Genomic DNA, 27828 nt, shown 5'->3' with positions numbered 1-27828 from the left:
GACAACACTGTTTTTCAAAAGCCTGCCAATAAGGCCTTGCCTACGTTCTGTAAATATACACATCTCATTAAAGTAGTAGAGGTTCTAAGGTCTTTATAATGTGGCAAACGACATATGGAGCCTTCTTGCCTACTTCCGGGTTCTCCGAGATACAAGTCAAATCCAACAAGTTATATTCTGTTTTATCAGAGTTAACTTCTGTGGGAGAACTCCAAATAAGATACTACTAAATACATGTTGATTCATTCCTCAACTGATCGTAAACTACAGTGACAAACTGCTCTCTTATCATCCAACCGTGTAGCTTCAACACCATCTCAAGGGGAATTTGAAGAACTAGAGTCATCAAGCAAATCTATAGATTGGTTTAATGTTTTTCATCACCTGTAGGAAAATGGGTTTCACAATAAATAAATGCTTTACCTTTAAGGAAAGCAGTGCAAGGCAAGTTCACCGGTAGAGCCTGTAACCCGCTCATCATTCCGACTGAAACATTTGCCATCAGAAGCACTGTCTTAAGAACCTAATAGTTCATATTGCAGGTAAGTTGAGCGATCATCAAAAATAAGAAACATTCAGATACAACTGAGCAGTAAAATACTGTGCTTGAGGACATTTGTTAACCAAGCCCTTCAGAAACAGATAATCTCAAACATGAAAGGCTCAAGTTGTTTTCAAATAAAATAGACAACAAGGGACGAACTCACATGCACTTGCAACTGTTCAGGTCAAAGTTACAGTGCCATGTCCAAAACAATAGAATGTGGTCGACAATGGATCTACATTTTGTTGCTCACGCTAGCAGAAGAAACTCAATAATCTCATAGCATGCGGAAGTAGCACCCACCATGATGATGACTACTTCCTCAGACATCTCCCGATCAAAGCATCTTAACAGTTCACAAGCCAACTGTATAATGCTGGCTGTTCAGGTCCGGATAAAGCAGCAAGTTCCCTTCTGAAACAGTAGAGAAAGAAACACCGACAATCTGCGTGCCACAGTTTGCTGGCCACTTATCAAAATCCTCTTAACCAGCTGAGAAGCGTGTACCTAAATAAGACATTTTTTTAGGCAGAGGTCCGACTGCACTTCCAGGAGAATAACATCATTTGTCTCCGAATTTCCCCACTGAAAATGCACAGGAGCAAAGCACAAGCTACTTAACTTTGATAAGTATATTTCTGGTGAGTACTCTATCTGTAGGGTTCCTCTCTTCTTTAACCACCTCCAGGCAGCAGACTGGACCCGGAAAAATCACAGAGCTGCATATGGTGCTATCCAAACACGCTGACATCAGCTCCCTCCTTTCTTCAACACCCTCCGAGGAGGAAGTGACGCGTACCAGGTTCACAGAAAAGGCAGCTAGAACTCATAAGGGACCTAATTAAAAATTGTAAGATTGCTCTTCCGACTGGAGAGGCAGACCGATTTGGAAATCATTCAAAAATGTAAGTGACTTGCTTATCTGATGGATACTTCTACCTGTGCATTATTCATCACCTTGAATCAATACTCAAGCAGTAGTTCCAAGTTCCTGGGTCTGAGGAGATTGTTAAACTAGGAAATCACATACAAGATTTAGTAAAGATGGCCATCCTTACTGACTTATGGGTTAGGACAGTAATACGTGGTGAAGGTGTGAACTGAAGCCCATGTTGAAGCTCAACAAATATCCAAAACAGAAACAGTCTCTGACACGGTCAAAGAAGCAGCCTTTGCACAGGTGCACTGGACCCTGATGCTCCTAGGGTGCTCCTCATTGTCGATGATGTAGATCTTGATGCTTAAAATGATCATTCTTAAAATAATCTGTTTCTGAATTGCCATGCTCTCCTGGGAGCAAGCATAGTTCTGGAAACGCTGGTCATCAACCTGAAAATCATGTGGGTCCTATCAATGCAGAAACTAAGAACCACAATCAGAAGATCCAGAGGGTACAGCCACTAATCATACTTGAAGGAACAATGAGGCAGACAGATCAGCAGCGGATTTATTGGTCCACATGAAATTGAGTTACCACTTTAGGAAGGGAGTCTTAATCCGCAGGTTGTTTGTAAAAAATTAAGTGAAAGGAGGGTGAACAGCCACAGCCAGCAGCTCACCAACATGCTGACCCGATCAGAAAAACAGTGAGTCAACTGCCTCAAGGGGCAACTGTAAATGGGCTTGAAATTTGAATCCACCAGAAAAGCGAGCATCCTGTTAGAGTCCCACTGTAGCATGACAACAGTGTAGGGGAAGCCAAATGGGTCAACCCCATTAATAAAAAATGCATAACTATAAGAGACCTGAATAACAACAAAGGATCCTGCAAACCCAAATAAGTAACAGCTGCCAGAGCAAAGTAGCCGGTCTAGGGGCAGCGTGAAACACAACACAAACAACAAAGATGCAGTAAAGTGATCAACCTCATACTCAGTGCACCAAGAATAAATGCCTATCCAACATCTAGAATAAATAAAACAGTCTAAGTCAAGGGGCAACTCGCTGACAAGATGATGTTCATCACTTCTGTAGGCAGCTTAAAAAACTCAGGCTGTCCCAATAAATCTTCAGGCATGAGGTTGAAGTTTCAGAGGCAGAACCTGATCCCTTCCACTAATAGAGGAGGCCACCTTGAGCAGAAGAGGATGACACAGGGATAGGTAGAGCAAATAAGATTACCACACTCTCCTTGATCTGTCCAATGTAATCAAGATCACCTGCACAAGGTCCTGATGCATCTTTCTTAGAACCTGAGGAATCAGCGGTATAAGGGGGAAGCATAGTGAAGCTACAAGTCCCATTTCAGACAGAACACATCTATTAGGGTCCTTCTCAGCAGAAATTGGAGAGCGCAGAACAAAGGGAAGTGCATGTTCATGTGAGTGATGAATTGATTCACCATAGAGGTTACCCAGAGTGCAAAAATGGATTGAACCATGTTGGTTCCTAATCAGCAACAGGACACCGACTGAGATCATCTGCCTGTATATTCAGGGAGACTGCCAGATGATATATAACCATCCAGTGACCATAAGACTATGCCTAAGAGTACGGCCTCCAGAAACAGAGGAGTTGAGCCCATTTCACAAAGCTTGATGGCATATAGGGCAGTGTCGGGTTTGTCTGTCAGAATCTGAACTGACAGACTGGAGATGAAGGGCAGGAATTCATTGAGAGCTAAAGTTCATCTAAAGCACCGGCAGGTTGAAGTGGGACTCTTCCTCCATAGGGGACCACAAGCCCCATATTTCATAGTTTCCATGACACAAAGATAACTGCCAAAGCAGAGGGAGCATGTGACTACCATCACAGTGGTCACTGCCAGCAGAGAGGTTTCTCGCATGTGAAGGGCTCCATGAACATCAGTCACCACCGGTCCTGTGCCGCCTCTCAGAAGATCGGAATGTTGCCTGTCACAACCCCCTTCTCCCCCCAACACATAACCCTCAGTGCTGAGCCCACTGAAAACAGAGGCACCACTGAAGTGCTGGCATATGCAATTGAGCATCGGAAACCAGCAAGATGGAAGAAGCCATCAAACTAAAAAGGCACAGGGCAGTCCGGGCCAGAAAATGAGCTCCACCAAAATATCAGGATCATGCCTTGAATGTCCTTAACTTGAGTGGCAAGCGGAAAAGACTTGGAGTGAGCAACCGGCTCTCTCCCAATAAAGAAGAGACACTGAGTGGTCTAGGGGTGAGACTTTCTGAGGTTGATTTGACACCCCTGGTACACAAAAATTGACATTGTAGTCTGAAGATGGTCTGACACCAACTACAGCAAGCCAGTCTTCAGAAACCAATCACCAAGATGGGGAACACAAAAATCCCAGACTTGCAAAAATAAGCCAAAAACACGGTCATGACTTTCATGAATACATGAGGGACTCATGATAGCCGAAATGGGGAGACCACAAAATGATAGTGGGTGCAGCATATGCAGATATCAGCAATGTAGATATCTTCTGTACGACTCCAGAAACTGCTCAGCCCAAACAGCACCTGGAACTAAGGTTTGAGTTTAATTTATTATGCATAGTTAATTAAAACCATTGCAATGCATGTTACAAAATTCTTAAAACATAATTATTTAAAACCATTAAAATAGAACATAAATTGGAAATTAATTACTGTTGATACCAAAGATAACTCAATACGACTGATCGAAACCCACTTTTTACATTGAGTGGTGAGCAATTCTGATCCCCATATTGGATTGTTCCCGTCCTGTTCAGCCATGTACTACTTTTGCCGCTAGCGTTTTGCTTTTCACATGGGTGACCCTCTGGTGCTAGACAGACGTGTGCAATGAATTTGTCCTTACATACTATTGTCCATCTGCTTATCGGCCTGAGTCTATGATATTATCCCCCGATTTTGGCAGTCTTGGCATTCTTTGCTCGGCCATTGCGAGAAATTTCACAAATCTACAGTTTAGTTTAGTGTTTAACGGATTCAGGCAGGCGAGCACCGCTTGCCTTCTGGTGCTGATCCCTTTTTGCTTGAATTGATCTTTAAGAAGCAGTTGGCGTGCTTTTTGCAGTTCTACATATAAGCAGATAACGTGAAGAATATCACCATTCTTTGAATTGCATAGCATGCAGGCTTCATTTCAGACTTTCCTGAGCCATGGCTGTAGGTGCTCTGTACTTGGCAGAATCCCTAGTCTGTATTTTAAGAGCTTCATTTTTGTGGCTTTCGGGTAACCCTGGTTGAAATATATTTGTGGTGTTAGCGATTTATATGAATTGAGGGTCATCCATGCATGCAATCTTTTTGAGAATAGTGCCTTATCCTCCAGTAAGGGGAGTGATTTAACATTTTTCCAGGCTAGTTTTTTGAAAGTGCTGTGCCCAAGTTGTGTGTCCCAGAGTACTGAGAGTTTGGTGGCTTCCAGTGCTGCCTGCAGGTAAGTTCTTGCCTCAGAAGCATCCCTGCTTTGTATATCCTGCCAGAGCAGAGAGTTTAGTGTATCTGTAGTGGCGCTTCTAAGTTTATGCCAGCAAATGATGTATGCCCCGTACCTGGCTAGATCTTGCTTTTGCAGGCCGAACTCCAGTCTTATTTGAGCCGGAGAGGTGTAAAGCGGGAGCGAGAACATTGTTCTCTAAGCTTTGACCTGTATGCTATCCAGGTCTTTGGAGTCTCTTCCCCACATAGCCTCGCTGCCATAGGTAATCGAGGGAAGCAGCTTCACCTGGATTACTTTCAAAAAGGGGGTCAGAGTCGGGCCCATCAATTGGGTTGCCAGGTTTTTCATCGTCAAGGCGATCAGTGAACCTCTCCTTCTTATTTCCTGCTTCTGGTGCGCAAAAGCGCCTTCTCTGTCGAAGATGACTCCCAGATATTTGTACTCACAAGCTGGCTCAATTTTTAAACCACCAAGAGACCAGCTCTTCTGTTATTTTTTGTTGGTGTTAATTGACATTGGAACTAGGGGTAATACTATACAAATGTGCCACAGGGGTTCTAAGCACAGCAACATGATAATGTTGATAGTTAAAATATCAATCAATGATAGTGAGCCAAACGGCTCAGGCCGACAAAATCCAGTAATAAGCAAAACAATGGGCCCATTAAATAGTTAAAAAAATAAATGTAAGCACCAGGTGCTCAAGTAATCACATGGTGAATACAAATTATGATATACAGTGTGTAAAAAAGAAAGCAACAATCAAATAGATCAGTACTCTTTTTAGTAAATACATTTTTTTAATTTCCAATAGTAGGACGCGTTTTCAGTGATTGGAAGTGTTGAAGGCCTTTCAACCCAGGCAAATGAGAGGGTCCATATGGACAGAAATAATTTTAGAAAAGTGAAAGCATGCCTTCTGAAAAACACAGAAAAGCAAGCACCAGATTTATTAAAATAGCTCAGAAAAAAAAATAGGGTTCATCAGAAAGCAGGAAAGGTACTTACAGTACTTGGAAGGCGCAAAATGATCTGTAGAAGATGGTAATAGATACAAATCAGGTTATTGGGAGAAATCAGGTAAGGAGAATTGGCATGACCCGGTGACCAGTGCAAAAGTTAACTATAGGAAAGTAGGATCTGCTTTTACGGTTACCCCACTTTTTGCTTGATGTAATACTGTCTCTGACTAGTCTGACAGGGATCCTGCTAATCAGGACCACAGTCCCTGTGCTTTCTCCCCTAAATAGGTATAGTAAGTACTTGTGTACATCCCAGATTGAACACTGGGGTACGCTTATGATTTGATTTGGAGATTTATATAGCGCAAGAATGCCCAAGGGCGTTTAGGCGCTGGTGCCGAAGCAACCCAGGAAGGTTGCCTATGAAAGAGTAAAAGCATAGTTTAGGTTGGCAAAGAGTCATTTTTTAGTAATTTTCTGAAAGATAGCAGTGTTAGGCAGTTTTTTTTTTATATCAGCCGGAATCGAGTTCCATGTTTTGACTGTCCCCAGGAGGAAACTTCTTCGGCCCCAACAAGCTTTCTTAAATCTAGGGGTCTGTAAGTGTTTGCTCTGTGACAATCTTAAGTTTCTAGAGGGTACATACCAGGTCAGGTATTGCTTCAGGTATTGGGGACAAACACCGTGCAATGCCTTGAATGCCAAGCACAGAGATTTAAATGTTATCCTTTTTTCAACCGGGAGCCAGTGTAGTGTTCTCAGTCTGTGGGAAACTGGTCAGGATTCAGGAATATCCAGCAGTAGTCTGGCCGCTGCATTTTGAAGACGCTGCAGCTTGAGTATGAGCTGCATTTGTATGCTCACATAAAGAGCACTACCACAGTCCAGTCTGGTCAAGGCTAATGTGGTCACAAGTGTTTGCAAGGTGTTCGGCAGTATAAAGGACGAACTTTCCTGATTATCTTTAAGATGACGAAGATTGTAGAGGTGAGATTACACCTGTCTGTACAAATTGCACCATGATAGATAAATATGATTGAATCAATTTGAGGGCCGTCTCTCTTAACCTTAAATCAGACAGCCTATTGATCAGTATATCATGGTTCACGGTGTCAAAGCCGCCGATAAATCTAATAAAATCAGGGAGGCCTTGCCTTCAGTGTCCATGATTGCCCTAAGCTCTTCGGCCGCCATGAACAAGGCGGTCTCAGTGATATGCCCCTCCCTGAAGCCATAGTGAGAAGGGTCTAAAAGTTCCACGGACCAGATAAAAGCAGAGAGTTGTAAATTTAGCACTTTTCCCAATACCTTTTTCAGGAACACTAGTCTGGAGATTGGTTTGTAGCTACTAGGATGGGCTGGATCCCTAATATATGGTACTAAGGTACCCAGGGCATAGGTACACCAGGGGTCCCCCATGCGCTGAAGCATGTATTATGCCACCCATGGGAGACCACTCAATTTGTAACTACAGGCCTGCCATTGCAGCCTGTGTAAGCTGGTGCTCGCAACACTTACAAAAGATATAGGTTTCTCTATATCTAAGGTCACTGCACTTAAAACCTATAAGTGACCCCTAAGGCAGACCTTTCAATCCTGAAGGCAGGGTGCTCAGTTCTAAGTGTGAGCAGGACACCCCCATTCTCCCGGGTTGTAAGTGAGACAGCCATATAACATATAGAGGGGCACCGGGTCATTACATGATGACCATCTCGAAACTGGCTGTAACTAATTCTATCATGCTTGGTATCAAACATGTAGGAATCATAAACCCCCACCATAAACGGTGGGGGTCACTGTAAAGCTCCTCCGGGAGGTTCTCCGTGCGCCCGGTACCAGTCTTCTAGACCCGGACTGCACAACACGGCTGCTGTCGACCAGAGACACAATTCAGCCCTCCTGCTGCTGAGCCAAGCTCGAGCAGGGAAAGACAGAACAATAGGTACCTGTCACAGGCAGGTGTACCACCTCCCAGACAGGGTTTAGTTTATTGAAGCCAGGTGGGAGCCCTTGCTAGCGCCAGTCAGTCTGCTTGAGGGGCACACTTTGTGCCCACCTTGCATAGTCCAGTTCAAATCAGCTCAGGGAGCTGTTGGCGCCCGCTCTGACGCAAAACTGGACAAAGGCATGGGAGTATCCTCCCCATTGTTTGACCCCCTCCCCTGGGAGGGAAACCTGAATCATCCCAACCCTTTCCTTAGGGTACCTAAGGACTTACCAGAGGGTGGGTCCCTAGATTCGTGGTGGGACAAGATTAATTTCAGACACCTCTTCTTCTTCCACCGTTTGGGCACTCTGGACTTCGCTGGACTTCGCTGGACTTCGCTCTGGGCATCAATGTCATGGATTGGTGTCTGTATTGTGTTAAGGCGTCGAAGCGGCCTTTTGAATGTTTACTGTATAATTGTGATTCCATGTCGCATTAACATGCAGTTTTTAGCCCTGCGGACTTAAAGTCACCTAATAATCTAGATCATGTAATATGGAAGTATACTTTACTATGCTATGTCACCGACACAATGGGACCCGGGTTCAGTTTATCCTTTCAAGAAACTTTTTTGTAACTAACTCGCACACCCCAAGTGACTCGGCTCTCCACCTTTTTGAATGTATCCGCCTGTATAGTAGCACTTCAAGGCAGATTACCATTATGCATGAACTCACCATGCATCCCTTTGTGATTGACGTTTATTTTTAACAAGGACTACACCTTTCCCCGCTCCCTGGGCTCACTCGCTGGTGATTGGCCAGGATCCGGCGAGCCCCCAAGCAGCATTTAGCGCCGGCACCTCGAGGCGGCTCAGATTGCCGCTGACAGCCGGAGGAATTGGTTGAGACAGACTTGTCCTGCGAGTCAACAGGTGAGACCCGGACGCATTCCAGCGCTTCTCCGCGGCCCCAAGACGCTTTACAGATCCGTTATTGTGAAGGATCTTTAGGAATATGAGTCATTCCCAACGCACAGCAAACTTGGCGTGTAGTCGAAAAATCTGTCTGCGCGGTGTTTTCCTTTCCTGTTTATTGCCTCATAACACTCTCAATCTGATTAGCGACGAGCGAATCTGTCGATTACCCACGCATACTATGAGCGTATCGCTGGGCAGCCAACCTGAATACGCTTTTATTAATGGCTAACGGCTTTTAATTGCATCTTGTGCCGCCTGCCATGCCTGTTTCATGCCAAGCAGCCAGGGCATACCCGGACGTTTTCTCTTAACGACCTTCTAGAAAGTTGGCCTATCAAATAATTCACTTCATTACCAACCTAAGAGGCTTTCCTTAGCTTATGCTTAATACCGCGCATTTCCCAGGCAACTAGTTTGCGGCAGTGGCGGTTAATTATATATTCTCCCTCACTCAGACTGATCCTTATGTAACCTTTCACTTCCAGAGACTTACGAAGGTTCCACGGACCGGCCGGTATAGCTGGCCTAAGAATTCCACGAAATTAAATCGGATTGTGCTAAAGCTCCCAGTAAGTGCTCCCCTTGTTTTTAACTTGACTGTGTGTTACACTGGTGCACTGCCCACATGTTGGACAGCCCATTGTAATTATGATCCGTTTACCCAATTCACAGGCTTATCACACAACATAGGAACCCTGGAAGGTCCTAAGTTCGAGGCCCACTCCGGGCCCCATACAAAGTATGTAATTTTTCACTTTATTTCGAGTGCAGCAAATGATTTATGGTAGTACCAGATACATTCATCACTATTGCATTACTTATAGGCGCTCCTGCTACACCACGCGTCCTGATGAAGACCCCAGCATGAGGTTTTGAACTGCCCTTACCTTCAGGGGTCGAAACGTCGACAACCGATACTGTTTATCTCTCCAAGCATAGGACTTAATAATGGATGGTTACGGCGCCTATGCTTGAGATTATTTCGGAACCCATTGATCTGTATATAGACTGTAAAGGCTTCACTTTTCACTGTGATTACAACCTAGTCACACCACCTTTACCCGGTCCCCACTTCTACCCCCACACACCCATCCCTTCTAAATACTTTCCTTTCTGTGCACCGTGAGCGCGTTAACTCACTTGAATATATCTATTGTATATAAATGTGTTTTCTCTAAGTTGATTTATATTGTCAATGCATCAATTGCAATATTTTCTACTCCAAAGTTTGGAATTTACGCATGTTAGTAATTAAGATGTGCAAAAATAAAAATATGCACCGAATATATGAACCTGTTCTATTTTGAATGACATTTGTGGCTTAGATATAAGCGAAAGTGGTTTACTGAGAAATTTGTGATGTTTTGAGATATTTGTTACTCCAAATATCAGACTCCGACCACCTCTATATGTACCTGGGCATCAAGGCAGCAACTGGGAAGACTCCCGCTGCTCCTGATCTTGTTGCCCTGCTCGTCTGCTGAAAAGTCCATGCCTGTGCACCATACATGACCCTTCCAAGGCCTGTGGGCATCCAAGACACCTGAAGGAATCTCCCTTGAAGTGAAGTAGACACTTCTCTGCATCTGCAAGCACCGCAACTAAGCTGACGGGTCTGTTGATCCAGGGCTTCCACAGACTCCAATAGGCTCAGCAACACAGGTGGTGGTTCTTCACATCCCTCGAGGCCTGCCCTGTCCTCTCACAAAGTTTGAGGCCAGTATCCCTCGTCAGAGCCGCAGGAACCGAACCCCTGTGCACTGCCTCGACTTGTAGTTGCAAAGGCTTGTTGGCTTCCTTCCACCAAGATCTTCGGGCTGCAAGTAGCCCCAACCTCAAGCATCTTCTGCATCCAAGATCTTCCTCCTCACTGCATCACTTGCACCGAAGGCCAGCATCTTTGGTGAGCTGCTCGAGGTTCTCTTGTGACTCTAGTGCCTCTGGCTTGTGGGTCCTCTGGAGGGTCATCTTTGAATTCTGTGGGCTCCCCTGATTGCTCGGGTCTGCCCTGACTCCCCTGTTGTTGATGAGTCTCCTGGACCTTGTTGGTCCCGACATTGTACGTTCTTCAACTTCCACGTTGGTTGCAGTTGCCAAGGCTTGCTGGTGCTCCCGACGGACACTGACCCCTCAACTCTCGACATTCGTTGTGGGACAGCTCGTATCAGGCTCCTGGCTGTCCACGGCATCGCCTGGTCAGCACATCTTCAGTTTCAAGGTCGCCGCCCGCTTCCCTGCAACACTCCTATGCTCCCGGCTACCCTGGTGTAGGTATCCTGGTTCCTAGGGTATCCACGGGTGGGGTCACTCTCCAACTTTCTGTCTTCCACAGGGTTTCTTCAGGGTCCGCTGGGTAGGGTCCTTCTTTAAAATTGCAACCGCAACCTACCCATTGACTTGCATTGATCCCACGGTCGTGTTCCCACTCTGCACACGTCCTCCGTGGAGCTCCTGGGTATTTACCTTGGGTGGTCCCTTGGGCCCCGGGCACTGCTACGTCTTCTGGTTATAGTCTTGACGTGAGTTATGGTTAGCATACCACTATTTTAGTATACGGTTTGGTCTCCCTCTGGTGACCACTGTGTATTTCGTGCTACTTACCTTTTTCTATGAAAAGTATTGTGTGTATTGTATACATATCTCTGATTACGAGATGTCTGTATGTGTTAGTGAGTGTCTTATAATAAATAAATATTTTTATAAATACACTGTGTGGTTCTTGTTCTGGTAAAAACAAGCTGCTTTTTACTCATTCTTGACTAAGCTTGAAGGCTGCACTCCACAGCTACCACTTAGAGAGCTTTCTAAGGTTGTCTAAGACCACTAAAATCACCATAAGGGTTGTCTGGATTGGTGCAATGTGTCCACTTACATTAGTGTACACCATATACCAAGCCAGCTTCTCACATGAACAATCACAGGGAAAGGAACTAAAAGATTCACTTACTTCCACTGCATCAAAAGGAAGGCACCAGAAGGAGGAAAAGCATGGTCAACTAGTGCCATGGATGGAGCAAACAGAAGAAGAACAATCAGAGGCTTCAAAGGATTTACAGGACACAAAGGCACACAAGAGGGAGCCACAACGGAGCAGAATATGGCCAGTATAGCCTGAGTAAAAGCCACATCATGAGCAGGATCAGCACCAGATGCAAGGAACCATGGAAAAAGTGAAGGGGGCTTTGGAACAGTGCCCAGCTCCAAGGTTAATGTTCACATTGGATTAAGATGACACCAACTGGAAGACCCCTTCTCAAGTGGGAGTGACATGGAGAAACAGAGGAATCACTCTTGAAGTGATTCTTGTGCTTCTTGCAGGATGACTTGTCCTTATTGACAGCCTGCTTAAAAGACCTACCTTTTAAAGGTGAGCCAGTGCGAGATCTGAAGTGGGACCTGAAGCGGGGACAAGTCTGGGTCACAGTGGGCCTTGTGCTATTAAGAGCTTTGTACACCACAATGGCATTAGCATGCTTGAGGATGTTTTTCACTTGGCCTCAAGTTCTGTTTGGGCCAGATGCACCAGAGACATCTGTTTGGGGGAAAGAACGACACAGTGTAAACCCTTAAACCTTCGGGTGGGGGCGGAGGAATCCAACACCTTGCAAAACACAAATGTTTTGAGAAAAACTTTCTGAGGAGAGGAAGCCTGAATCCATGTCGAAGGGTGCAGAAAAAAATATGTCAGAACACTTTGGTGGTGCAATATAGGACTTGGTGATGTCATATTCGGGGAGAATCCTGGGAATGTGAGAGAGCTCCTCTGGAACAGGAGGGCAACTTCAACTTTTCTGGGTCCAGACTGGTGCCTGGAGGAAGTTTGAGACGTGAGAAACCTGCAGGTAGAAGTATCAATCATAATTAAGGCTCCCGGTTTTCCGTTTAAACGGATTTCTACATATAAATACAGACGGAAAACTTGTTTTCCTTTGTCTGTATTTATAAGTAGAAACGGGAAAATACTGTCAAAAGAAATCTGATATCGCTGCCCTCACACTGCAGCTTTGGAGAAGGATGAACAAGTGCACCCTGGAGCGCTGTGTCTTTCAACCCCAAGCAGAAGGGAGCACAGGGAAGTATTCCACCTGCAGACCGAGAGGATTATACAGGGCATTAGCTGCTCATTTCCCCCATGCACCGAAAGTCAGTACAAATCCGAGATAGCAGAATGTGCTGAAATGGAGCACGCAGGGGAGAAAATGTAGTGGGTGCCATCAACATTAATAACTCTTGAACTGGCCCACACAGGTAGTCCGACCCTGACACATCGTTTATGTGGTCGAACCTATATATGCTCTGTGACAGAAAAGCAGAGGTGCAACTAGAGTGAAATTTCTGGGGGGAGGGGGGCTAATTCTTCGAGCAATTGGCAGTGAAGCTGCAGGGGCTCAAAGAAGGGGCGACAGAGCGAAGCCTCGTTAACAACTAAATGGTCTTTTAAAGACCTGTGAAGTGCTCGGGTGCGGCTGTATGTGTGTCCGGGAGGCTGTCTCAGCCCGGGCTGACACACGACGGAGGGGAGGGAGGGAGAGGGGGAGGGGGACTGAAGACTTTTGAGAATTTGAGCCCATGGGCGTTGCGCGCCTGCAGAGAAGTGTAAGATAGAGTGTGGCTTGCAGATACAGACAAAGTTCTGCAGTAATGCTGTATGCAAAGAAAAGGAAGAACCATTTTCGGACGTTTTTCTAAAGAGAGGGATTATGATAAAATGTGTATGTCATCAGTCAAATGCACCGGTGTCCCTGCTTGAGAGCACAAATCATCATCATCAGGCTTGCTGCCAAGCATGTTTGCAGTTTGAATGATGGTGCACTTTTGAATGTGATGTGGCTGAAAGTTGCTTTGTGCATGCATGGTTACTTCTGTTATTAGCATTCATTCATAAATAGCTCACTACTGAAAGCTACAATGGAAACAACCACTATCCAAAACGTGGAAACAGACTACGAGGCAGGTAACAATAACCAGGGAAATTCAGCCCACCCAGGCCTAGCTGCTTCGTACTGAGAGTTCTCCCTTAAGAGGCTCACACAAAAACCCCTCTACAGGCAGCAGGCCCCCTTTCACAAAGACGAAATTAAAAATAAAAGTGTAAAAACACCCCAGGACATCAGCTGCAGCCCCAGCAACCTTTGTTTTTTTATTTTATGGGAGGGGAAAAGAGGACGAGGGGAGCGCAGGGGAGGGGTAAAGACGTCTGTAGTACCATCCTAGCACCAGAGGGGTTATAAACTTAAGTGTGGCAGAAGCAACCAAAAACAAGCATTGACAACACCAATAGGACTGGCTTTGATGAGTAAATACAGGCACAAACATATACAAATGCCATTTAGTAGTAATGCACTTTTAAGATTCCTCATGCATTCCAATGGAAGCACTTTCTAGAAGGTACAATGAAGCACAAAACGACCAATGACATGTGGTGGTAGGTGGATACAAAGCTCGTTCTATGTATATTTTAAACAAGCGGTAACAATAGGACTTTGAAGACAGCTACGCAAACAAGACCTAATCAATACCACTAATTCACACATCTTTTCCAAGAGCACAGGGAAGACATTTGCTTCCAATATGTAAAAAGCACTTACCATAGGCTCCAATTTTAGAAACAACTGAGGGTTGGCAGTGCCAAACATGCTGAAACCATAAACATTCCAGTGAATGAAGTATCCAGAACAATGCCACCAACAACCCAAGTGGGTGTGAACAAACATTGACTGCACTCATGCCTAGTCTGTACATGCATGATCCTGCAAGTGCGACTCTAAAATTACACGAGTGCCTTTTCTTTTTAAAATTACCAATCGTATTGTGTTTATTTAATTTGGCCTATATATAAATATATCTAAACTGGTAAAAATCGAGCACAAGTGTGCCTGGTCGATTTAAATAAATGTGGAAAAATACTAGCTGCAGCGTCTTATTTTGATTGCAACAAAAATACATGTGGATAAATACAGATAAAATGCCCAAAAAATAAATATGGATAAATACAGACGGAAATGTTAAAAAAATAAATACCATAAAACCGGGAGCCCTAATCATAATCCTCTGGCACTGTGTTTTAACAAGTTGCAAATTGTTTAACATTTGGCTACACCTGTATCTTGGAAGGTATTAAAAACCTTTCTGAATGCTGGCTCCACTCATGGTGGGATATCCAAAGCTAGTTCAGAACATCAAGCATAACATTTTCTCTCATATAGGATGACCAACTTGCATCAAAATTACTTTTAGACTTTCCTAATGACTGCTTCTCAGATAAGATACAATAAACAACAATCCCAAACTCTGTTTGCAGTAGTCCATGGCAGTGGTTTAATAAATGAGTGTTTTACTCCGAGGCACCTCAGGGAAAAAGTATCTGTGCAAACCTTATTGCACTGGACTGCAACAGTCTAAAATAAAGTGGCTCATCACTATGTATTCAAAGACCACAGACATTTTGATCCTCTAGGGCAGCTCACACTCTTTCCAGGGCCCAATTGCCTGGCCGAATCATAGATAAGTTCAAATAGAATCTGTGATGCAAATAGGCAATTTCTTTGTGCTTTGCCTCAGGTCCTAATCTATTAGAGTGTAAAAAAGACCCTTAGCAAGGATTCACAGAAGCCATGTATCATTAATATTTCTAAAAACAGGAATTCAGAAACAGAGGGCTGCAAGGATCAACAGATATTCATCTTTGTATTAGCAACAGCTCTAGTGCTTGCAAAAATGTGCATTTTATGTCACTGGGCGACTATACACCAGCGGGTATTAGTGCGTTTTAGAAATCCTAATTTCATTTATAGTGATGCTGTAGGACTGGCTGATGAAGAAGCCCCAAATAACATCTTGTGAAAAAGTCGTCAATACAGTCAACAACCAGTTGCCCAAGTGCGATCAGGTTTAGTGCATGTTCCTAGAGGAGTCATTGGCTCCGAAGACACTTCTGACCTTCCTTGAGTGATCACTGATTCTCTGCACACCCAGAGATGGCTATCTCTTGAAGGGTTAGTGTACAGAAAGCAGAGTGCTGACCTTGGTATGTGCCCATCCTTTGTAAATGATCAGATCCGAGATTGCGATGGCTGGGATGCCATATATTTTTGTTGACTTGTGCCATTTACTCTAGCGAGGATTTGGTTGCAATGACATACCCTTCTACCCTGGACACTGTATTGAATAATGGGCACTGGTTGTGCCACCCTTTCCTATGCATTGCTATGTATTGTTACTCGATACCAATTAGTGAGTTTGTCAAGGGAGCCATTATTAGGGGAGCACCAGAACCCGTGGGACGCAATTATACATAGCTATATGTATATCTACCACACATCAACTGTTATCCTTTACACAGGATACCTTGGAACTACACCGGGTAATGGGGTTCTGGCTTTGAGTTTTACCAGCTTTCAACTGTTGGTTATAGATGCATGCTCTTTAGCACATTGTTATGAGATTCACAGGTTAGTTCTGCATCATGCTGCTCCAAAAAGTCAATTTGTGCCTTCCACTAGGACTTATTGGTATTGTATTTATGTTATCTGTGTATTGGCATTCCTCTAATAAAATTCAAAATTGTTTAAACAAAAAAGGGAAAAAGGCATTTCTCTTATGGTCGTGTCGGCAGTCAAATTCCCAATGAGTTGGGAAAAAGGGAGAGCAGACATTTTAGTAGGAGTTTTAAAATCAGCTCACAGACAACAAATGGAACAATAACAACAGTAGTATTCTCACGAATTTCAGAGCATCTGGTTGTCACCTTAAAATGAGAAGGGTTTAGAACAGTGGTTGCCTGCTTCTGGATGTCTTTCTTGCACATATAAAAGCAGCTTAGGAATAGTTTCCTAGTACAGTTTGTTGTTGTTCTGACCTCCGGTTCCACCAATATATTCAAACCAGCTAGTTATCAAGGAAGCATATAATAGAGAACAGTTCTAGAAAATATAAACTATTGTGGTAAGGGTCTATGCCGCTCAAGAAAGAATATATTTGGTCATACTGTTTGTCCAAGATTGCACATATATATCAGAGGCGTTGATAAGGTGTGCATACTGATCTATAATGTTTTGCGGAAACATTGATAACCACTGAAGGCAGGTTTAGGCAGGGGGTGGTGGACCCCTTCACCCTCGCACCAACTACAACCGGGAACAACTAGTTGACAGCCCATGCCTTGAGCTCTAACAGTAACATGTTACACTTTCTGTGAGAAGTTGGCCTGATATGCAGTGCTCACTATTCTAGTGATCACGATGTATCAGTCCAAACAACCCTTATTGATGATTGGTTGTAAGTCAACCTTATAGATCAGCTATCCTAGTAGCATGGATACGAGCAGTCTAAGGCTAAACTCTCGTAGAAAGTCGGTTCAGGATTCAAAGATTGATCTGCTTTGGAAGGGGGCCAGTTCCTACCTTTATCTTGCAAAAAGGGGCTGGCACGCGACTAAGTCCTGCCCTATGGGTGGGACTAGGAGGGGGGTGGTTACACCCCTCTCCTTTGGCGGGCTTTCCCCAGATCAGGGGCTGGAGTGCCCCTGGAACTGGTTCAAGCCGGCCTATGCACAGGGAGCACCGGGGTGCCACTTGCAGTCACCTTCCTGTAAAGCCCTGCCAACCTAGGATACACAAAATCCTGTCTGGGACGGTGCTGGCACCGCCCCTGGCAGGAAACCCTTTGTCCTTGCCTCCTGTGCTGGGAGGACTCCCAGCAGCAGGAGGGCAGACTTGTGTCTCGGTGGCAGCATCCATCTTGTGGAGCTGAGGCTATGTCTGACTTTAATCGGGGTTACAGGTTACATACATGTCGTGTCCCTCTAGAAGGGTGGAATGCTAACCCCGTCGCCAGAATTGGCGAGGGGTTAGTATTCCAATTCGTATGACACCTTACTCGACATGTTTTGATAAAGCGATACCAGAGTTGGCATATAACCGCGAGGATTATAATGCACTTAAGAGTATATGGTATGCGTTATCATGGAACAGCTATTAGGACTTGGTTTCGCAAGCTGCAAACGGGCTCAGCTCATGCCAGAGCACCATTTCACATTATTCCAAGCACTCTGCCTTCAGGATTGTTAAGGCCTGCCATAGGAGTGACTGATAGGAATATATGTGTCCATTTTAGGGTTAGATATAGGAATACTATATCTAAAGCAAAGGGTGATTACACCACCTTGCCCCAGCTGTCGTGCAGCCAGTTGTGTCAGATTTGGATGGCCAGCCAGGGGTGGCATAATACATGCTGCAGCCCCTGGTAGGCCCTGGGCACACCAATGCCCTGGGTACCTAAGGTACACTGTACAGGGACTGATAAGGTGACTCAGTATCCAATTAGATATGTACCTAAGGTACATGGAATCCATTTTACAGAGAGAGCAGTAGGCCTGGGGTCCTGAATAGCAGGGCCCCAGGTCAACTAAGTCAGAAAACCAGCAAAACACCAGGCAAAAAGTTGGGGGCAACCATAGTCAGGGATCTACCTTCCTACCTAACCTCCCCCCCCCCCCAAACGAAAGGAGATAAGGCTATCCTTGACAGGTAAGCCTATATTGCCTAAGTGGCCATATAAGGAAGTACCAGCACTGGCATGGTTACCCCCTATCTCATGGTCCACTAAGCAATCCCTCACCCTAAGGGTGTCTGAGGGTCTCCACCATAGGGAATCTCTACCTGTGGTGTGTTTTGGCAAAGTAAAAGGCTTGTGCTGAGCTGGAGTACTGAAGTGAGGCTCCACTAATTTTGGGCTCAGCTTCCTCCAATCATTATCCACCATAGAGGCCTTTCTTTCAAGACTGAGTTGTGTTGAGCTCTCAGGGTCAACCTCTGGCTACCTAAAGCTGGAGGCTGAGTCCCTCTGTTTGGCTTACTGGGGGGACAGGTCAGGTTTGGGGCCCTCAGGTCCCAGGTTTGGCTGTGCCCAACAGTGTCCATCTGTGGGAGTTACCTAACTAGGTTTAAGGGGGATCCCTCAGGAGTTTGTTTCATTTTCACTTGGCTAGGATTACTAGCTTCAGTGCCCTTAATCTGCTGATTGGGAAGTTCTTTTGGACAGGGGGCCCTTTGGGGTCCACCACTGGCCTCCCTGACCTCTACAGCCCTGGGCTGGCTGAGGCAGGGTAGAGAGGGGCAGGTTACCTGCTCCAGACTGGGTCCCACCTTGGAAGGGTCCACTGCCATCAGGGGTTCTGCCAGGCTAGGCCTGACTACCTCTGGGGCAGTTTCTTCACAAGGGGTCAGATCAGTTCCCTGAGGAGGCTGATCCTTTCCTAAAGTCTGGTGGGAGGGAGATTTCTCTTCCTCCTCAATGCTCTCTGTCTGAGTGGAGTGATCCATTGTTTCAGGCTTCACAACACTATTATCTGTCTGAGTTTGAGCTGTGGCCATCACAACTCTACCAACCTTTTCAGGAAGGGGCTCAGTTTGGGTATGGGCTGTGACCATCACAGCCCTGCTAACCTTTTCTGGGAAGGAAGCTGTCTGAGATTGGGCTGTGACTGGCACAGCCCTCCTGACCTGTTCAGGGAGGACATCTTGAACTGGGGCTGTGGCTATCACTGCCCCACTAACCTTACCATGGAGGTTCACCATTTTAAAATGGGTTTCTTGCTCTACCTCAGCCCAGGCTGAGAGCTCTAAATCATTCCCCAGTAGGCAATCGACAGGCAAGTTTGGTGACACTGCCACTCTCTTGTGGCCAGTGACACCTCCCCAGCTGAGATTTACCACTGCCATGGGATGATTTCTCTGTACTCCATCAATATTGGTCACCTGGTATGTGGCACCAGGTAAAAGTAGCCTTGAGGGGACTAGACTCTCAGTCACCATGGTGATGCTAGCTCCTGTATCTCTATAGGCCTCAACCTATATACCATTGATGAGGGGCTCCTGTCTGTACTTGCTCAAAGTTTTGGGACAAGTAGTAAAGTTGGCAAACCCCATGCCATTTTCACAGACAAGAGTATCTAAGTCAGGGGACCTGGTTAGGCCAGAGTCCCCAGGAACTCCCAAAGTAAATGCACCCAAATTCTTGGGGGCACTCCCACCACCTGGGGGATTACTACTAGTAGTAACAGGAGGCTTGGGAATGTTACTTGGGGGTATGTTCTCCTTATTGTTGTTCTTTGGGCAACTGCTGTCAGTTTTCAAATGACCCACCTGTTTACAGGGATAACAATAAGGTTTCTTCTGGGCATTGGAAGGATTCTGGGACCCACCCCCCTCAGAGGATTTTTGGGGCCCTGATGTGGTTTGATCTGTAGATTTATTCCCACCCTTCTCTTGAGGCTTGGTTGATTCCTTTTTCTGGTCACCACCTTGGTTCTTAGGCCTAATCCTGGTTCTGACCCATTTGTCTGCCCTCTTACCCAATTCTTGTGGAGAGGTCAGATCAGAGTCTACCAGGTGCTGGTGTAATAACTGGTTCTGACAATTATTTAAGACTTGCTCTCTCATAATAAGATTATACAATCCTGTGAAGTCAGTAACCTTGCTACCCAGTAGCCAGCCTTCCAAAGCCTTAGTGGCACAATCAACAAAGTCAGCCCAATCCTGAGACTGAGTTTTCTGGGTATCCCTGAACAGCAACCTGTACTGCTCAGTGGTTAAGCCAAACCCATCAACCAGTGTATTTTTCAGGACTTGGTAATTATTAGCATCCTCAACTCTAGTAGTGAGGAGCTTATCTCTACCTTTGCCATCAAAGGAGAGCCACAGTATAGCTGCCCACTGACTCTGGGGAATGCACTGCACTGCACAGTGCAGGCCCTCTCCAAAGCAGCCATCCATTTCTGGATGTCATCCCCTTGTTTAAAGGGGGGCACTATCTTAGTCAGGTGTTTAGTATCTAAACTCCTTTCCTTATCTCTTGGGAGATTGCTGCCACCAGTGGGAACTGTCCCACTCATCTGCTGTTCTCTAGCAAAGGCAAGCTTTTCTTTGGCCAGGGCAAGTTCTTCCCTTTCAATCCTCAGATTAGCCTGCTTCATCCTTGCTTCATGCTCTCTTCTCTGAGGGGAAGTCAATCTCCTCTGGGGAGAAATCCTTCTCCTCTGAGAAGAGGCATTAGAGTGCAGAGATACACTGGAGTCCCTAGAAGGATATCTACCTCTTCTAACTCCAAGGTTAGGCCTCATTAGGGTCAGTACTGGGGGTCCCCCAGATCCTTGCCCAAGTAGGTCTAAGTTGGCCCTAGTGAGTCTGCTGACTAACTCAGGACCCTTGTTTGCCTCACCCTCAGAGAGTTCCTCTAGACCCTCCTCCTCAACTGCATTTTCAGTGTTGAGGAGGTCTGGATCACCAAGGTCACCCTCTAGGGCTGGCATATTCCCATCTAGCTGAGAAATTTTCCTAGCATCATATGTCTCTAAGAGACCTATCAGAAAGGGAATGGTGGGGTTAGACCCCTGTTTCAGTTTCCTGGAGGTACACACTTGTCTCATCTCCTGGAAACTGAGAGCTGCATATCTTGATTTGACCTGTGGAGGGTCACTAGCCACAAGGGGAGTCTCAGTAGACTCTCCATGGGTAGACATGCTTTTCTAGTGAGGTGTAAGTGGTGCACTTACCTACACTATATGTTTACCTACTGATCCCTTGCTAGAGTTGTAGTTTAGGGTGTGCTAGGCCCTAGGAGCTACAACAGCTGGTTCAGTAGAACTCAGAGTATTCTAAGCTAAGTTATATGTACCTTAGTACTTATGTGATCTTTCAAATGATATTCTTAGGATATGTGTGGTAAAACAACAGCAAGCTCAAATCCCAACCGCTGCTTACCAATGTGAGAAGTTGGCCTGATATGCAGTGCTCACTATTCTAGTGATCACTATGTATCAGTCCAAACAACCCTTATTGATGATTGGTTGTAAGTCAACCTTATAGATCAGCTATCCTAGTAGCATGGATACGAGCAGTCTAAGGCTAAACTCTCGTAGAAAGTCGGTTCAGGATTCAAAGATTGATCTGCTTTGGAAGGGGGCCAGTTCCTACCTTTATCCTGCAAAAAGGGGCTGGCACGCGACTAAGTCCTGCCCTATGGGTGGGACTAGGAGGGGGGTGGTTACACCCCTCTCCTTTGGCGGGCTTTCCCCAGATCAGGGGCTGGAGTGCCCCTGGAACTGGTTCAAGCCGGCCTATGCACAGTGAGCACCGGGGTGCCACTTGCAGTCACCTTCCTCTAAAGCCCTGCCTACCTAGGATACACAAAATCCTGTCTGGGACGGTGCTGGCACCGCCCCTGGCAGGAAACCCTTTGTCCTTGCCTCCTGTGCTGGGAGGACTCCCAGCAGCAGGAGGGCAGACTTGTGTCTCGGTGGCAGCATCCATCTTGTGGAGCTGAGGCTATGTCTGACTTTAACCGGGGTTACAGGTTACATACATGTCGTGTCCCTCTAGAAGGGTGGAATGCTAACCCCGTCGCCAGAATTGGCGAGGGGTTAGTATTCCAATTCGTATGACACCTTACTCGACATGTTTTGATAAAGCGATACCAGAGTTGGCATATAACCGCGAGGATTATAATGCACTTAAGAGTATATGGTATGCGTTATCATGGAACAGCTATTAGGACTTGGTTCCGCAAGCTGCAAACGGGCTCAGCTCATGCCAGAGCACCATTTCACATTATTCCAAGCACTCTGCCTTCAGGATTGTTAAGGCCTGCCATAGGAGTGACTGATAGGAATTTATGTGTCCATTTTAGGGTTAGATATAGGAATACTATATCTAAAGCAAAGGGTGATTACACCACCTTGCCCCAGCTGTCGTGCAGCCAGTTGTGTCAGATTTGGATGGCCAGCCAGGGGTGGCATAATACATGCTGCAGCCCCTGGTAGGCCCTGGGCACACCTATGCCCTGGGTACCTAAGGTACACTGTACAGGGACTGATAAGGTGACTCAGTATCCAATTAGATATGTACCTAAGGTACATGGAATCCATTTTACAGAGAGAGCAGTAGGCCTGGGGTCCTGAATAGCAGGGCCCCAGGTCAACTAAGTCAGAAAACCAGCAAAACACCAGGCAAAAAGTTGGGGGCAACCATAGTCAGGGATCTACCTTCCTACACTTTCCGCTTGGGAAGCTGTAGGACTTGATGCCTTAAGGAACTAGTCAAAAAGGAGGCAAACTGCTAAACCATTAATCTTTTATATACAAGCAAAAGAAAACGTGTCTGAGTCTCACATTACTTCAGCAACATCCTACATTTAATTGTACACTACCCATACTAGAGTGATTCATTAATAGGAGCCATTACACCCGAGAAGTGACGCCCCTATGGAATCTCAATCTACCTATACTATCATGAATATCAATTCAAACTCGCTTGTACTATTTTGGGTCAAGTGCTACAAACACTGCCAAGGCTTTCTCATCACTCTTCCGTTCTGCGAGTTCATGCAAACTCACACACATCATTAATGGGTTATCCCTTGGTGCACACACATTCACACAATCAGCAACAAAAACAAAAAAAAGGCAGTGTGTACACATGTAAACAGCACCACAAACAAAACTGGCACATGCGTAGCCACCTAGCAAAAGAACATGAAACAGTGTTGAATGGCATTTATTGTACACAAATACACAAACCTGTTCGGCACCTACCACAGCTCAAAACACACTGGAGCAGCAGGCACCTTGTAATACTTTTACACACATAAAACTAGTTATCACCTGATAGATACATGTAGAAAGACACATAGTACAAGGGGGTATTCATCCGGAGCTAAAGGGGAACATACATAATGCACAAACACCTGTCGCTCACTCTCTCATGTAACCAGGTGAACGCTGTAACAGACACACAGAGCAACCCATTTCCTATTAACTGCACACGGTGTTGGACATTTTACTAAATCCCTGCAGTTTGAATTGGTGATTGGGATACACTCCTGCATAATATACAAATTCATTTAACATAACATAAAATACAGTTTGTTGTTAGAGAATAGTCAAACTCCTTCAGTTTGTGGTGAGCTGCAACAAACAAATTACCTGAGCTCTCTGAAGAGATCCACATTTTGATGAGTCATCAGGTTGTACAAAAGCCACTCCAGACACCTAAAGGAAGACCAGGAAAGCAGTAAGTGAGGATTCTCTCTTTAAAAAGTCATGTTCTCCCTATAAAAGAGTAAGAATAAAGTTGAATTACCACAAATATAGTTCTCAATTGGTGGTCATTTTCATAGATTAACAAGCTCTAGGGAGCAATCCTTTTACTGAAGTCAGCTAGGACACTGAGGTATAAATTAACAGAGCATGTTCATTTACGTACAAATTTAAGAAGGGAGTCACTTAACTAAATTGAGGAGCACTGAGAATATTGGCATGAGTGTGGCTCTCAGAAAATGTATTCAATAGTTATAAACGATTTTTGACAAGATAAGCAAACCATTCATTTTCAATATATTTTGACAATTTTAGATGAAAAAGTTTGATATTTCCTAATTAGCATTATTTAAGAGGAACATTATTATAGAAAAACCAGACAGTCAACGAAACCAATTAAACGAACGCTCTCCTGCTATAGGGCAACAGTGGACTTTTTTTGTGTGGAGTTTTATATAGCGCAAACTTGAAGGTATCAGAGCGCTTTACATGAGCACCAGTTACATTACAGACGGACGCATTCATTTTTGTTAGGGACAGGGAGATTAAGTAATTTGCACAGAATGTTGAGCGTACCTGCCAAGACTCGAACCTGGTTCCCCGGCTTCGAGGTAGACTGCCCTAGCCGTTAGGCCACATTCTCTCCCAAACACTTATGTGTTGCATATCAATTAAACACCTCAGATTATTTTGGAGAAATCCTAAAGTAGGTTCTTGAATAATTTCCTCTGGAGGTACCTACATTAGTGAACAAGAATTATAAAAACCTTACGATAGACGTGCTGCAAGAGTTCTGTCCCGGGCCCGCTAAATATCCTGTTTTAATTACGCAATCTGGCTTAGAATCACCCTGTGCTGTGTGGGGGACTCTTCCTGCAGCGCATCGGGAAAGAAAACTGCAGCCGCCCAAGTTCTAGGGCTTACATGGCAGCCACAGTGGGACAGCAGACCCATTGGTGCTGCCAGAGCACAGGCTGATCTGCCTCGGCGGTCTGGGCTCACAGAAGGAGTTGAGCCACCAGCTGACGAGACCAGTGGTCTGTCGAGAGGAGACGCTGCAGTGCGGTTAGCCCGGCAGGGGCCCGGCCTGACCCTAGTGCACTGGAGGAGCCCGGTCGTGCACTACAAAGACCTGTACAGAGGAGACACTGAGACAGCCCTTGTATGCAGAGGGTTAACTGTGATGACAGCATCGGGGAAATTTCGCCGGGCGGAGGCCCACTGATGTAGTCGTGTGAACTGTGGCCTCGAGGAGGTGAGGGGGCCCTGTGGAACTCATTTACTGGGAGGACTGCTTGTGATTGCTCTGCACTTCTTGGGGTCAAAGATGGGCCACCCAAAATAAGTTATCAAAACTGGCTCTGACATAACACCCCCTATATTGTAATGAAAGGATGAAAAGCAAATCCCTTTGTAGGTCTCGCCTAGGCAGCACTTACACTGTCTCTTCCAGACCTGGTGTACTCAGGAGATGGGCATTAAGCTCCGCCCACTTTTAGATCATCTTTTTAATTGGCTGCGATTACTGTCCTTTGAAAATGGTGGCTTTTCATTGGTCAATAGGCTTAGTAGTCCCTCCTTAGTAGTGCCTTTTCTGTTGACGTAACCTCTCATGAGGACTGGCCTTCTTACGTGTTTTGTTACTCGGTATGTTGTATTTACAGTCTGTGCGGACTATTTTGGTAAATTACTTTCTCCTATTGCACGCACAAAATGCTTTACTGCAACTGCTTTTGTTTTAAGCAGCGCAGCCGCGTTTTAACATATGTTTTTTGATTCAAGAATGGTGGTGGCGCTATTAATGCTGCTAACGCCATAATATATTTTCTTTAAAGCACCGTCATTTTAAGATGCGCTGTGCATTATTTTTTCAAGCGGTAGGCACGCTTCAGTTTCCAGAATGATGGCTGTGCATTTCTTTAGTTATGTGCAGCTCGCCCAAATGAATCAAAGCAGTCAATAATGGAGCCCGTGGTTGGCATCCCCTTTATGGTCCCGCTCCAGTGCACCACACTTTACAGATACTTCATGTACGTCGAGGGCAGACTGGGCGGAAAAAGCTTGGGCTCATTCAGAGTCCACTGAGCAGTGATTTTTTGTTTTTGTTAACTATTTTTGCCTTTGCATCGGTCCCAAGTAAAAGTACAGCTCACAGGCACAAATTAAAAACTCTTTTCCCAAGAATAGGTTCTGCGTTCACAACCATGCAGCCCAAGCTGACCCCCGCATGGAATGAGCTAAGACAATTCTGTTTGCCGCAAAACACATCTCACAGCCAGGCGAGCAGAGCAGGAGATGTAATCTGAGTTAGGAGACAAACAGATCCCCATTCGGTAGAGACGGACTGCATTGCAGTTTATCAGCAGTGCTCACGCTGTGCGAATTTGCTGCAAGGTATCATTGGCAAGGCTCAGCTGAGGCGGGTGATTCAGTGGCTGCTCTGCAGCTGGGACAGGAGTGCAAGAACTATTGATCGGACGGCCCACACAGGTCTGGCACAGACGGTGGCATGGGCGGTGCCTACACAGGGTGACTGCACTTGGTAACTAGTGGTGCTGGTAAAATAAAGCCCTCACTGACCCATCAACTCCTGCTCTCTCCACTACCCCTGAAAAGTACCAACATGAAACCAAAGTGCGTATACAGGCTGTTTAGTGTTCAATTTTATGTTACTCCACTTCAGTGTATGTTTATGCGTGTCACTGTCATTTATTCCTGTCAGGAATACATAGACAGATTCCAGACAGACAAACTTTTTACTGTTGCAGAAGTGTTTATAATTACCCAAGAATTATGCAAGGGGAGGAGAGTGGGTGGTGCAAGGTGTGATTCGCCTTGGTTCTCAGTTTTTTTTAGGAGACCAGGATGCAGTGGCAGTGCTGCCCTTTGCTTGGGGAGGACTAATTTCAAGGCTGCCTAGTTTTATTTCACCCCATGCCTCTTTCTGCCAACTTGCCGTCTCTGTACCTCACTCTTGAATGTTCATTTCATCCCGGTTTTCTCCCTTTGCCACTGTTTTCCTATTTTTCTTTTCCTCTTTTGTGCTCCCTTTTCTGCCTCTCTTTCTATCAAGGTTACAAAGAACAAAACGTTCTGACAAATGATGAAAAATCAGTCCCGGCCGCCAAAAATGAGTGCAATTGTCCACCCCTGCAACTACTGGGTCAAATTCAGCAGAGTTTGCGGGACTCTTATATGCCTTCACCATGCCTTACCCCACTGTAAGTTGTATTGCTTCAGTTGCCTTTTGGTCACTTATTTTTAGGTCTCGCCTAGGCAGCGCTTGCACCCGCTGAGCCGTCATTTTCAGGTTTTAAAAAAAAAACTTTTTGTCTTTGCAGATGTATTGGTTGTTTGGGTGAGGCCCGGCAACTCCTGACACGCACACTATGGGTGCTTACTTAGGATTGCTTTCATTTGTTATCTAGATAGTAAGCGGCAGCTATGTCTTCACAACATAGATAGTATTGTAGCCACCACTTTAAAGAAAGTAGAAGCAGTGGCTTTAAATACTAGCTGTGTGGTTAAATGTTTGTGCAACAATTGTGCAATAACGAATAATGTGTTTTATTTTTGTAAGAGGCACGGCAGCTCCTGACATGCTGCTACTGGCCGCTCGCTTCAGTTCTTTTGCACTAACTTCTTTGTTTCCTAGATAGCAGGCAGCTGCATCTCTTTACATAGATGGTATTGTTCCAACTTCCTTATAGAAAGCTAGCAGTAGCTATAGGAGCAGTGGATATTCTTTACCTTGGAAAATATCTGGAAGGCAGGGATCTCAGGGTGGGGGGAGGGAGTGTAAATCATAGCAGATGAGTTTCACATAAGCAACATTTTTTTTATTACTTAAAAACATTTTTAATTCTTAAATAATTGTGTTTCTTGGGAAGATTTTGCTGTGCTTTGGAAAGCACCTTGGAAACAAAACCCCCCAAACTATGGAGAATACTCATAGACCCTCATCTCCTC

At 45.3% G+C, this 27828-nt stretch overlaps 1 protein-coding gene across 1 annotated transcript in view; it reads right to left on the bottom strand.

Annotated features, from left to right (window-relative positions):
* GMCL1 (germ cell-less 1, spermatogenesis associated) overlaps positions 1-27828 on the bottom strand; it is a 478283-nt gene that overhangs the window by 324820 nt on the left and 125635 nt on the right. The window contains exon 6 of the mRNA XM_078666688.1: positions 23746-23811. Coding sequence (XP_078522814.1) covers positions 23746-23811 — 66 coding nt within the window. The remainder of the gene's footprint in view (positions 1-23745; positions 23812-27828) is intronic.

The sequence above is a fragment of the Lissotriton helveticus genome, chromosome 11, assembly GCF_964261635.1.
Source record: "Lissotriton helveticus chromosome 11, aLisHel1.1, whole genome shotgun sequence".
Classification (NCBI taxonomy): Eukaryota; Metazoa; Chordata; class Amphibia; order Caudata; family Salamandridae; genus Lissotriton; species Lissotriton helveticus.
Note: the sequence above shows the minus strand (reverse complement) of the source record. Positions and strands in the feature narration are given on the sequence as shown.